The 14,549-nt window shown below is 38.2% G+C and overlaps 1 protein-coding gene across 1 annotated transcript; it reads left to right on the top strand.

Moving 5' to 3' along the window:
- The first annotated feature begins 2,252 nt into the window (after window positions 1-2,252).
- On the top strand, window positions 2,253-8,783 carry LOC126827913 (uncharacterized). The gene is made up of 3 exons (XM_050557492.2): window positions 2,253-2,837; window positions 3,717-4,379; window positions 8,321-8,783. The coding sequence occupies exons 1-3, from the start codon at window positions 2,432-2,434 to the stop codon at window positions 8,575-8,577; spliced, it is 1,326 nt and encodes a 441-aa protein (XP_050413449.1). The 5' UTR covers window positions 2,253-2,431; the 3' UTR covers window positions 8,578-8,783.
- Window positions 8,784-14,549: the final 5,766 nt, after the last annotated feature.

The following is a 14,549-nucleotide window of genomic DNA, read 5'->3' as shown; positions in this document are numbered from 1 at the left end:
TTAGATGTTGTGGGTTGTATGACGTATCTCTAAATATCACAAAATCATTGATTTCAACCTTGATTTTAAATCTAAATTATCTGAAAGTATTCTAAATATTGGTGGATTTTATTTTCTTTGTGGAAATTGACAGATGCCCGGAGTAGTGTAGACGACGCGCTGACGCCATTTCATTTCCAGGGCAATGGTTTTGAAGCTTTGGAGCTAACCTATTTGTAGACTGTCAGACTGGTGTGGTGATTTACGGTCCAGAATTAGGCGTGATTACAAATAGCTGATTTTTGATTTCATCTACCAGTGTTCTGACAAAAGCAAAGAAAAGTACCTGGACGAACTGATTCTATGACTATATTCAATACGCAACCGGAAGTACAATTTTCTCCACGACATTTTATCCCGTGGGTCTAATCGTCACTGGCGTGTCCGTGTCCTGTATCGACAGTTCGTTTTTAGCCAGAATTAATCGTGCATGACAGGAATTGGGCGGTGCTTGCAGGAGTCGAAATTTGTTGATAACAAGAATAACTATAACTTGGCATCATCGTTTCAACTTAGGTTGTATACTTCATCTTACGGGACAAACTGTGACGCTGTTAGCTAATCAGACCAAACCCCGAATAGATCTAGAAAAATGAAAGCAGTTATATTTTGTGTTGGTAAGTAACTTTTTAAGACTAAACAATTCGTTACCATAGTATTTGTAAAACTGGGCCCTGTTTCTCGAAATCTTAACTAAAGATAAAATCCAAATTTTAGTAGATACTTCAATTTTGATTGGCTAAACACTAAAATATCTCTAATATTATCCAATCAAATTACTAAAATTTGGATTTTATCTTAGTTAAAATTTCGTGAAACAGCCCCCAGGTTATTTTAATCTCCGAAACATCAGAAGAAGATATATATATATATATATATATATATATATATATATATATATATTTCAGTAGATGCATTGAAAACCTTAATAAATCCCCCCCCCCCAAAAAAAAAACCCCAGCGAAACCAACCATGTATATTAAGATATGTATTGCATTATTTTTAATAAAACTAGGAAATATCACAAACCAAATTTTCATCATCCTAGGTCAGTGCTTATGTGGAGACTTATTATCCTCTCCCCCAAATTCTTAAACCTAACCATGCACCAAGCCCCAATGCTTACCCTAACCCTTACCCTAACCTACAATCTCGCCAACAATCACGTGCCCTAACCTTGTTTACATCTCAGCGACCATGACGAAAATTGAACTGGCCTAAACAAATAGTTTTAGCCGACCTTCCACTACAACCTTTCAAATCTTCATGTAGTGTAGGCCATCGAGAACAGTAGGAAGTTAAACCCCATTTCATTTTCATTTTTGTAGGCCATCGAAAGTATAAAAAAAAAACGAAACGAAAAATAGATCTGTATTTTAATCAGATTGCAGCGTCTCCTTAACTGTTTTTAAAAGCAAACATTTAAGAAAGTTTTTAACTAGCTCCTAATGTTTTTTTTGTTTTATGTATATTTTAGATCAAATTTATTCAATATTTTATATTTGACAGATTTTAACTGTCGTCATTTCTCTGTTTTATCATATCTTTGTGTGCATTATATTGTAAAGCGCCTCTGAACATTGATGTTAAAGTGGCGCTATAGAAATGCATGTATGTATGGAAATTCGGGGGGGGGGGGCGTCGGGGGCCTGCTAGGAGGGGGTACGCACAAGGTTAGGCAGTGTTCCCTAATTCTTGCGAGGTACATTACTTTATTCTAATAAGAAGCGAATTGATATCCGCAATGTCTTTTGTTCGTTGCATATTTGACATGAAATTGGATTTAACTTCTTACTTTTCTGCACAAATTGGGATAACGAAGACGTATAAACGTCATCAGGTGCGTTATAATAACATTTTACCCGGACAGCGACGTTTTAGCCCAATTGTCACCGAATTCCATCTCTTAGTGGGTGTTTTACGTTCACTGTTCCTTGTCAGGTCTGACACCACTGACATGGAGGGGGGGGGGGGGGCTTGGTAAATGTGGACCTGGATAACAATAAAATTTTAAAACAGTAAGATAACAGGAATTATGTTCTAAATGGACAGGGCATGAATTTTAATTTATATAGATGGTTATTTTTATGTTTCAGTTTTCTGGCATGCTACAGCGGAAACACAATTTCCGGCACCACTATCAATATGGCCGCTCACTAAACAATCATTTGCATATGACGTCATACAAGGAAGAGATGCCGTCCATCCTCAACTGGATGGTTGTTTTAAATACGACGATGGCGGTCATCCCAGTCTGCGGTATGGAGCTTTATATTTTGACGACAGTAGTGACGATTCGTATGTCGATATATCGATCACCGAATCCAACAATATAAACCAATCGTTTGCTCTAACACTCCAAGTTTATCCCCAGACCCAAACATGCGCCATCATGCATTACAAGTCTGATACTTACAAATCTTCGGAGATTTCAAATATTCAAGTCCGATTTCTGAACGGTAGATTATCTGTCTTTATGAACGGTGTCGGAACGGTGTTAATGGACAGCTACATGTCTAATAACATGTGGACTAGTCTAGCTTTTAGTTATGACTACGACACCGGTAAACTTTACCTGTATAAAGATGGCCAACAGGTGGATGTTGATTCCGGTCCGGTAAACAGAGTATTAAATGTTCCTGGTGTTCTCAGATTGGCTAATCCACAGTTTGGTAAGGATCAATTTAAAGGGATGATGACGTGTTTATCTTTGTATGACGTTGCAACAGGATTTAACTCACGTGTGGATGACGTATTAACGTATTGTAACGCCACCTGGACTTCTCCACCACCAACAGGTAAATACTTCTGATTTTATCCCTAGCACTGTTCAGTATCTCCCGAATCTTGAAATATCGTAAAAAATCGCTATCTAGGCGAAAACGCTTCCACCAGGGAAATCGAAACTACGTCACTTGACTCAATGACTTATGATTTCAAGCGCACACGATAAATCATTAAACAAAAGCATGTGCCGAACCCAAATGCTTGTTGAATGTGCATTGTTGCTGTTAAAGTATAGGATAAGGTTAAGGATAAAACGCAATGCACAAAATCAGTAGTAACGACCGAATATAGTCTTGACAGAAAATAAATTCGTTTGCAAGGCTAAAGACCTACCCCCCCCCCCCAAAAAAAAAACAACAAAAAAACCAAACAAAACAAAAAACCCCAAAAGAACCCCATCCATTCGCTACACAGCGGGTTTAGCAATACCCCCTTCCCCCTCCCCCCCCCCCCACGCCCAAACAAAACCAAAAAACCCAAAACAACCCCATCCACTCGCTACACAGCTGGTTTAGAAATACCCCCTCCCCCCTCCCCCACGCCCACCCCCCAAAAAAAACAAGGTTAGGGATAGGACAATGAGATTAAAACACAGATCTATATTTCGTTTACTTTCGATGGTCTACACTACATGAAGATCTGATCGGTTGTAATGGAAATTCGCGTGAGATCCTAGTGCAGCTAGAAATAGTAAAATGATTTTTTTTTAAACTATAAAAAAAAACCGAAACGAAATAGGATCTGTGTTTTAATCAGATTGGGGACTATCTGCTATCGTCATAAGACGGATGACAGTGGTTTTTAGAGTAAGAATATTTGTAAGGTACCGAGAGCTAATTCCTGTAATAACCTGTTCTTATCAGGTTAAATATGTTTTTTTTTCGTTTCAGTTCCGACTTGTTTTGAAGAAACACCTGTTTATCTATGGCCTCTAGATGATACCTTATATGGGTATGATGTGATGACATCACGTGACCCTGTCAATAAGGAATGCTGTTTCCGATACAACAAACCCCACACCACACTTCCTAATAACGCCATGATGTTCGACGGCTCGGTTTTCTCATTGGTCGAAACATCGTTAAAGTTATCTTCCCTTAACGAAGATTTCAGTATATCAAATTTTCTATATTTAAATGAAAAATCTACTGGCACCATCTGGCACATTTCAAGTTCATTACTGGATATAAAACTGACCCTACTAGATTGGAAATTGAAAGTAGAAGTCTCAATGTTGGGTACAAAATGTGCGGATTTTACATTCAGTAAAGTTCTATCGCCTAATACGTGGCACCCAATGTCTGTACAACGTTCGGGAATGGCCCAAAGGTTGTCAATCATTATTGACGACACGGAGCAATTCATGACCGACACTTGTGTAAAAATGTCCGACAGCACCGAGTCAGCAAGATTTGTTATTGGCGGAAGTCTGAATGATGTGGTGAATTTTCGTGGGAGTATCCGTTGTCTGGGTGTATTTGATAGTTGGCTACATCCTTCAAGAATCAGAGAACGTCTGGAATACGTCTGTTCAAATATTGATACACTAGCAGGTAAATATTATTATTTTATATTTTTATCAGTAGAATTATTTGGTTAACAGGGGCCTTTTAAAAAAAAACATAAATTAAAATAATTTAATAATTCTGTTCTTTCATTGGTCAAGAGCTAAAATTTGTACCGGAAGTTTAAATCTCAACTAATGAAAAGGCTGCTGTTATACGTGCTGGCAGTTCTCGTTAAGAAATAGATAATGCAAAGGGAATTTGCTGAACATTTAAGTCCAACTGATCCACTCTGAACCGAGATGGTAGCTTTTGAATTTATGGCCTAGCCTCGATCATCATTACTAAAGTAGCTACGATAAAACAATATAGTCTCGGTTATCCATTTTTGGATTAAATCATCAATGAGCGTTGAGCAGCAAATTGGGTTCAAATCCAGTAAATATCACAGGCTAGCGATGACATCATGATTTCATTATGGTCTGGATAAGTTAATCTCTAATAATAATTTAGATAATATTTCAGGCCTAAAGAAAGAGAGGCATAATGTATGTTTAAGTTCATTGCATGCTTAGAAGAAATTCACAAGAATGGTGGTCTTCCCCGCTCAATCAACCACCCATAGCAAACCCCTTTCTGATAAGAAATATGCCAGGCGGCGAAACTTAAAGAATTGCGAGCTCATGTGTATACACGGTTGGGCTCCTGGGCCCTGTTTCTCGAAATCATAACTAAGATAAAATCCAAATTTTAGTAGATACTTCAATTTTGAATGGCTAAGCATAAAATCAATCTAATATTATCCAATCAAATTACTAAAATTTGGATTTTATCTTAGTTAAAATTTCGTGAAACAATTTCCCACACTGATCAGCAGTGAATATGTGCTAGGACGCTACAATCACTGATAAGGATGACATCAATGCGACTTAATGAGTCGCAAATATTAACTTTTTTCCACCGACAAAAAAAATTCTAAAACATTTTTTTGAGGTATTAGAAAAATAAATAAAGACGTTTGACGTATTTGTAGGTAAAAATTATTTCCTATTTAGTGCCTGAAGCAGTAACGTCTTATGTAAACAATGCACGCGCCATTCAGCCAATGATTGACGCCGCGTGCTGTGACGGCACTTGTTGAAGGCAGTCATCTTTTACAGAGATATTAGAAGACTTTCGTAATTCTATGTGAAACAGATTGATAATTTCCTTGTCAATTCAGATCTCATTACCTCTGAAATCTGAGTACTGGGCTTAACCGGACCAGTTTAATTGATCTGAAATTCCGCGATTCTTGCTGACAAGTAAATTTAACACCCAGTCAGTTCAATTAATGGTAAAATTGATAGTGAGGTCTTGTTATCACATATATCAATACGATTTATTGATGTCATAAATTCAATAAAACAGGATACTGGAACTCGACAAGCAATTTAAATAATAAAAATAAAACCTCGTCAATACCGTCACAGTCAATATTTCTAACAACTTTTATTGGGCCGCTTCCGGTTACATTTGACTATATTCATCGGCATAGAGATTCAGTCAAAGTCATTGTTTTCATTGACGCTGTTTCTCATGCCCTCTTGAATTAAAATTGTGCGTTCTCAGTGTTAATGCGTAGAGTAGTGGTTCTGAACTTTTTTTGCCAATGGCACACCTTGAAACACATGAAAAAAATAGCGGCACACCTGGCTAAATATATATGAAAAATATTTGAATTTTGCACAAAAAAAAAAACCAACCCCCAAAAAACCATGGTAAGTCTGATGGAATACAACCGTAGACAGAAACTATAGTCAGACACATAGAGACTGACTCAAATTAAATAAAGACACCATGGAATATTCAATGGGGATCACGTGTTTTTTCGTATTTTCTCAGTGTGCAGTTCAAAATTTCGCGGCACACTTAGGAAAATCTCGCGGCACACTGGTTGACAATCATTGGTGTAGAGCCTAGCTCACGAACCACCGTACTTGTTTTTACACGCACGCTTCGCAGTGTTTGGTAGCTTTGCAGACCAGCCGCAAGAAACCGGGTGGATATTTTGTATATGCTGGACCAAAAGTCTCTAGGTCAGTCTACGACCTTCTACGGTACCGAACATACGCAAATGACGTGTAAGACTCACGCACGGGTTTACTAAAATTCCCCCCGTAGACTGTCCGTGGCAGCACGTACGGCGGCTTGTGAGTTAGGCTATAATATTGCTGCGTCTTCCATTGACCCGTAGGAGCTGTACTGGCCCAAACTTTTTAAAACCCACATTTTATACCCCATGTCTGCAACATAAATTCGTGATTTTTCAACAGTCACAATTATCGAATATAATTTTGTGTGTGTTTGAGAAAATTGATCGGTGTTGGGATTAATCGACCGTAAAACATCGTTCTCCCCATTCTGCAAACTTCGAGAATAGATCTCTGCCCTAAATGGCCGCCATTTCCATTAATGCGGTCCAACTCCGGTTCACATCTGTTATACACTAAACAAACCATTTCAATTTTGTTTAATGAAAGCAGAATACATACTTTTCAAATTTCTCGAAGTATACTTAGTGTTTTCGACTAAAATCGTCGTTTTAGGACTTAAAATGTCTGTCAACTAGCTTAGTGTCTGTTCTCAAGCGGAGCTAACTGTAGACAGACAGGGTAAGTTTAGTATGTAGACAGACAGTGTAAGTTTCGTATGCATTCTCCCGTGCTGTCGTCAACGTTTTTGTGGTGCGCTCACACCATCATGAAAACAACATTCTTACATGTTATCTCTGAAAGGAGATTTATAATCACCGATTTATAAAATTGCTGGGTTTTCATTGCATCTGGGTACATTAGTTATTTGCTTTTAAAATACAGATGTGACGTCACTTTGATATTGGCGTACCATTATTTCAAATAATCGTACGGGCAACTTGTCAATCGTACATTATTTATACTAGTGAAATATTGGACTCGCGTGACGTATTTCACTTTAAAAGCACGTGCGGAGTGTGTGTATTTTAAGTCGTTTAATGGTCTCGAGCTTAAGACATTGCGTAATATATTGTAAAAACACTCGGGCATGCGGCCCTCTTGTTGTTACAATATATTACTTAATGTCTCGCTCTCGACCATTAAACAATACTTAATGGTTGAAATGATATTAGCCACGATGCAGGGGCGGATCCAGGAATTTTTGCAGGATTCGAGGGTTGGGACAATCAGATTAAAATACAGATCTATATTTCGTTTCGTTTTTTTATACTTTCGATGGCCTACACTACACGAAGATCTGACAAGTTATAGCGATAGGTCATGTCAGACGTCATAAGGGTGGTTTTTGACCTATGACGTCAGACATTTGATTAACCAATCAGCACTGATGTAACTAGTGGATTGCCCACAGTTCCGTGCAAAACACGCCTAAAGCTCGCCGTAACAGACCGTTTCATTGGCTAATACCTCACACCACCTAGAACACGTCAATGATAACAACTCTTCCAGAACCTAGTGTAGTAAAGAAAAGTAGAACGAAATTTTGAACTATAAAAAAACGAAACGAAATAGGATCTGTGTTTTAATCAGATTGGGGTTGGGACCAAGTCCAAAAGGCGCGTTCCATACGAATCGTTGCAGCAGGACGGAGGAGGGTCTGACAAGGACAGTTGTCGAGTCGTTCCGATGGGACGAAAACCGAGGTCCCGTGTATACATTGGCATGCACGTAAAAGATCCCTTGGTAGTTGGAATTTTATATAAGAGTAGGACATAGTGCCGTTGCCCAGGCAACATTTCCCTCATATCACACTGTATGGCATATGCCCGTCTTCATTATCCCAAAGTAGGACGTTAAACCCATGTCATTTCATTTCATTGCGAATCGAAAATTCCATTTTGAACCTGGGGGATTAGATTATTATTGTTTTTTTCCTTCTTACTTTATATTTCGAAATCGAAAGTATAATATGCCATGGTTGCCATAACAACAATCTTTTATTTATTATTTCAGCCAATCCGTGTGCGATAACACCACACGTCAGAAACATCTTATTCACTCTGTTTCAAAATGACGTCGTACCGGATGTAAACATCGAGCCAATGACAGCCTTCGACTCAACAACCTTCAGCCAATGTTCAGCTCTGTGTGTTCAAACCCGATTCTGTCGTGCTTTTAGTTTCAATGTCAACAGGTGTATTTTGTATGATTACGTCACCACACAAAGTTTCAAAACTGTAACTGGATCTAGATATTATATTGGATTCTGAACCAAACTGATCAAACTTTTAATTTCAATATCAGTTGGTATTTTAAAAACTTATACTGGTTTCTGAACCGCGCCTAGAAAAAATAAACCATACCGATCATGAGTAAATATTCGCTAGGCCGCACAAATAACTGACATGGATGACATCCGGGCGAGTTAATTAATTCTGCTAATTAAATTCTAAAACAATTTTTTAAGAAAAACAATAATGGTGTTTTAAGTATAAAAATGTCATATTTGAAGCACTGGGGAGAGGGGGGGGGGGAGGGGGTTCATGAAGGCTGTCTCGCACACCTTAAAGATACATTAGTTATGATTTTAATAAAGAGTTGGACATTCTCGATATAATAATTCAAAAATAGACGATAAAAAGAGAAAATATTGAAAATTTCAATCAAATTACTTATTTTGAACGAAGTTATCACTCATGGAAGTTTGGATTAGGCATCAACTGTCTCCGAGAATTGCCGATCGTTTGATTGACAGACGATAATTCTTGACTATCAAGTAACGTTCTCAGTGCCTACGGTACCCTCGATTATCTGTCCTTTCATCGGCAGTCTCAGGTAGTGACGTCAGTGATTAACGGTAAATGTTAACTTGGCCCCTAGCCATCCGAGGGTCTACAGAGTTGATTTTGGGCTTGTTATGTAAATAAAGGTCTGATTGAAAGACGATAGGCATATTGAGCTCTGAACTAATGTATCTTTAATGGAGTTTTGGGATGTGGACGCCGAGTGATTTGAGTTTTAAATGTGGTGGTTGCCAATATATATATCCTACCTCTCCCCCCCCCCCATCTCTTCAATAAGTAGCAAAAGCTCGTAATTTGTAATTGACATCATCGATATTGCCCTAGTGCTTATTCATTCTTTTACATAGCAGAAGGGAAATCTTTTTGTAACAATGGACTTACTGTCATATAAAATGCCTTGTATTTAGTGTAAATGGGTGTATAGAATAGAAAGCGTAAATGAGTAAAAGGCGCTAATTCTGTCCGGGGTAGTTTGTATTACTACGTCTTATGTACGCAATGCTAGTCTTATCAACGCCATATGATGTGACGTCATATGTAGAACTAAACCGGGCTTGACCTTAAGGGTCAGTCATCTTTTACAGGCCGTGCTTGATTTGTCCATACCGGAACATACTGGCTGACCACAACTCGGTAGTTTGAGTGGCGAGGTGACCTAACGCTTACCCTAACCTACAAACTCGCCAACAATCATCACGTGCCCTCACTTTATTTACATCTCAGCGACCTTAAAGGGACAATATCACTCTTGCTGGCTTGAAAGCTCCAGAAAATAAATAATACCTCTATCTAAGTACTAGATGTGTTAGTGTCCTACTTGTTGTGTAAATTATCCATTACATCCTATTTTACTTGACCAGAGGGTTCGAAAATATTTTTAAATCGAAGTTTCATTTGAAAAGGTTTACGTTAGACGTTTCAAACCATTATGTTGAATTTTTTAAAATTTTTAAATAAGGTGTGTTAAGATGAAATTTTTATCATCAATTAATTGAAATATTGTAAAATAGTACAATTTGTTGACCAGAATAAAGATTGGGACATATTATTCAGTTACAACAAGAGTGGTATTGAGCCTTTAACAAAATCTTCAGTTGGCCTTAAGAAGTAGTTCTAGCCCTGGTCAGATCTTCATGTTGTGTAGGCCATCGAAAGTATAAGAAAAAACAAAGCGAAATATAGATCTGTAATTTAATCAGATTCGTTCAAACTGCAATAGGTAGATTTAAATCTTAACGTAATACATCGCAAATGGATTGTTGTTTACCTTTAAGTGTATAAAATTTGAACGAGCGGTTGATGTTTTTTGTTAATAATGTTTACCCTTGCTTTATAATAATTTTATGAGCTGTTTATTTTTTTGTTAATATATTTTTAGCCTTGCTTTATAATAATTTTACGAGCTGTTGATTTTTTTGTTAATATATTTTTAATGGATAAATGTTTACCCCTGGTTTATAATAATTTTACAAGCTGTTTATTTTGTTGTTAAAGATTTGATCCTATTAAATATTTAATGAGTTAGTGTATTTACTGTTCATGTTTAAATGATAAACTTTAAATGTAAATTATATCTAGATAAAGGAAGTGATTAGTGTTTTAATTATTTATTGAGTGAAGAAATCGGTTTAAATTCATTGACCATCATTTGACAGAGAGGCAGGGGTGTGTGGGGGTGGTGGTGGGGGTGGGGGGGGGGGTAACGTCAATAGGACATAAACTTTGTCATTTTAGATTAAACATAATAGGGTTCAATTTTATTTCAATAATTGCATTGGGTAATTGCAGACACATATAGTGAAATGAAACGAATTGCGTACCTAAGGTTTTCGTCCTATACCAACGACTATACCCCGACTCTTGCCAGCCAGACCCTCTTCCTGTACCACTATAAACAATACGGAGCAACGGCGGAAAAATCCCAATGAATGAACTTTCTCGGTCAGAGAGATGGGGTTTAACGTCCACTCAACACAAACCAGGTCATTTCGCTTGCGCGTAGGGGTCTTTATCAATGGGAGGAAACCGGAGGACCCGGAGTAAACCAACGAGGTTGGACAGGCAACCCTACTCCTTGTGACGTACAACCGGGGAATTGAAACCACGCCAGTTGACTCAATGGCAGACCTTATTATACAACGCGCACGCGCTAACCATTCGGCCATCGCTCTCCCACATATTGTAGCCTACCCACAAAACTAGGTCATTTCGAGACTAAACGGATGATACTCTATTGAACGTCCGAAAATGAATTCTGGCATGTGTAACTGATAAGGATACGTATAACGTATCCGTATCGTCACGTGATACGTTGCGTTAATTTAGTTTTAGAGTTTTGGCAGATTTTCGTGCCGTCTACGTATGGGTAGCTGATCTGAGCGTAGTTCTATTACAGCATGATGGCAGTTATCTACCAAGATCAACATCAGTACTAGTCAAGTACGTAGCCTACAAATTCCTGAAGGGAGTGAAGTCGTTCGACAGTCGCTGAGTTATTTAAAAAAAAAAATAATGTCGAATCTTATTAAAAAATATACCCCTTTTACAGATTTGCAAGGTCCCACCTCCCTAAATTTAGCACGTAGATCAACAAGCGTGCAGACAGACAGTAAAATATGAAAATTCCGCTAAAAGCTCATTAAAAGTAATGATTAAATTTCAGTCTTTGCCATGGTTAAAATCACATCAAATATACACCTTCGTGTTCTAGGATACACATAGATTTATAAAAACGCTACGGCACAACATTTCAGCGTCTAAAAGTAGCAAAAAAAAGACGATAAAAAGACGACAACGTTATACGGACCTTTTCCGTATGAAAGCTGTTCGATACGTGCTGCCGTATCCGTATGCCGTATCACGTATGAGAAATACACACGCATTGATGACGTCACACGCAAAATCGTTACGGATACGCAATACGGACCAGGAATTTACGCTTGCCAAAAGTCTCTACTATCTCGACCAATCATTACAGCTAAATTGTTTGTTTACGCCACGATTCAGCTCGCACCACGTCATTTTTTTTTAGGGCTGATTGGATTCAGTTCCATGTAACTCTATTGAGATTTCTTCCAATTCGTATCGTCCCAGCTTGACAGTCGGGCATTCCCTGCCACGTACAATGATTGGTTCATATACGTGGTTTTCTTGCATAGATGACAGTGAATCGTACTAGAAAGTTAGCCTCTCATTTCAGAACAACTAACGGTATATCCCTGTACCTGTCGGTACTTAAAAACATCAAAGGTAAATTAACATCTGCTTGACCTATAGGTAAGATAAAGGTGTGAAACACCGAAACTCATTCATTAGTAAATAACAGGTGAAAAAATATACCCTTAAAATGTCATACCTTTAATTGCAAAATCACAGGAATACAAAAACCTAACATATGACCTAGATTAAATTATACAAAAATCGTTAACTCACGAGGTCTGTCATTGCGTCAAGTGGTATGGTTTTGTTTCTCCGCTTGCACGTGACACGGAGTAGGATCGCCTGTCCAGTCTCGTGGGTTTTATCCGGATTCTCAAGTTTCCTTCCACGGCTAAAGAAATTCTGCGCTAGCGAATTACTAAAATAAAATTGAACCATATTATGTTAATCCCGAAATGACCTAGTTCGTGTCAAGTGGACGTTAAACCCATTACCATTAAACTATTAGAGTGTTAGTCCTTCGTTCTCGTTGATGAACTTTGCTCCTATTTTGTTGTGTGTGGTGTGGTACCCCTGCACTTACAATATATACTGTAAGTACAACAGGTTCTTAAAGCTAGCTCAATGCAATAAAAAATAAGATTTTAAATGAACTTGATGTAGAGTGCAGTGAATTATAATTTGCTAACTTGCAACACCAACACGTTACATTGCTTGAAATGAACCCGACCAAAACAACATGTTTTGGATTTAGCTGCTTTGTGTGACTTTGAAGTGTTAATAGACTGTTTAATAACATTAGCTTCTAAAATCTAAATTAAATCCCGAAAACTAATTTCACTCGAGTCTGTGTGTTGAGCACATTTTTTTATTGTTCTCATAAGATGTTTGATGTTAGATTTAGAAACAAAATTCACGAAATAAAACATTTAAGCAAATTATATACATTTTTAAAAATGTAAAAATTGGCAAGAATTTCCGAACACGTTTTAAAAATAACTACATTCACTTGGAACACATAATTCAAATTTCTAACAAGCAGTTGTTAATGCTGCTAAGAGCAATAGAATACCTATTGTAAATTTTTAAAAAGTTCAAATGGTTTTGAAGGATTTACGTTTTGTCTAAGAACGATGTGAGAAATATCTCGATAGATACCAGCCATATGTGCAGGTAACGCACAGGTAATTACAGGCCGGCTTCATACACCTAAACACAGATAATCAAAACAATATTTAAAGTGGCGGCCCCGATATTGATAAGAGAGTCTCGAAATGACCTAATTTGTGTTGAGATGATGTTGAGTCTCATTGAGCCCGTGAAATCATAAGGTCTGTCATTGAGTCAAGTGGTGTGGTTTCGATTCCCCGCTTGTACATGACAAGAAGCAGGGTCGCCTTGCTAACCTCGTGGGTTTTCTCCGGGTCCGCTGGTTTCCTCCCGGAGATGACGTTGTTTATGTTGAGATGACGTTAAACCCTACTTCTCTCTATCTTGTGGAGCCACGGTGGCTAAGTGGGTAAGGCGCTGGCTCGACCCCTACATTGACCGAGAAAGTTCATTGGGATTTTCCGACGTGGTTTCTCCCTGCCAGTGATGCAGGACGGAGGGCCTGACAAGGACAGCTGTCTAGTCTTTCGGATGGGACGAAAAACCGAGGTCCCGTGTATACATTGGCTTGTACGTAAAAGATAACTTGGCACATTGAATTCGATACAAAAGTAGGCCATAGTGGCGCTGCCCGGGCAAAATTTCCCTCATAGCACACTGTATGGCGTATGCCCGTCTTCATTAGCCCAGGTTAGGAGCAGAACAGTAGGACTTTAAACCTATTTCATTTCATTTCTATTTCTTGTTAAATCTCGCTATAAAATTTCAAAAATAGGTTATATAAAATGAGGAAAGAGGGAGAGGGAGAAATGGGGTTTAACGTCCACTCGACACAAACTAGGTCATTTCGGGACTAACATATGGTTTAATTTTATTTACATAATTCGCTTGCGCGTAGGAGTCTTTAGCAGCGGGAGGAAACCGGAGGACCCGGATAAAACCCACGAGGTTGGACAGGCGACCCTACTGCTTGCCACGTACAACCGGGGATTCGAAACCACGCCAGTCGACTCAATGACAGACTTTATGATACAGCCATCCAACCCCCCTAAAATGAGTGAAGTTATCAGTATTTGTAGTTTGAACAAGACATGTGCATGGATCACAACTGATCATTCGAGTCTTAGCTTCGCGTCTCCGTTTTTAAATTAAATCATTAAATGACCGAA

The sequence above is a fragment of the Patella vulgata genome, chromosome 7 (assembly GCF_932274485.2).
Source record: "Patella vulgata chromosome 7, xgPatVulg1.2, whole genome shotgun sequence".
Taxonomy (NCBI): domain Eukaryota; kingdom Metazoa; phylum Mollusca; class Gastropoda; family Patellidae; genus Patella; species Patella vulgata.
This window is presented reverse-complemented; position numbering and strand designations above follow the sequence as displayed.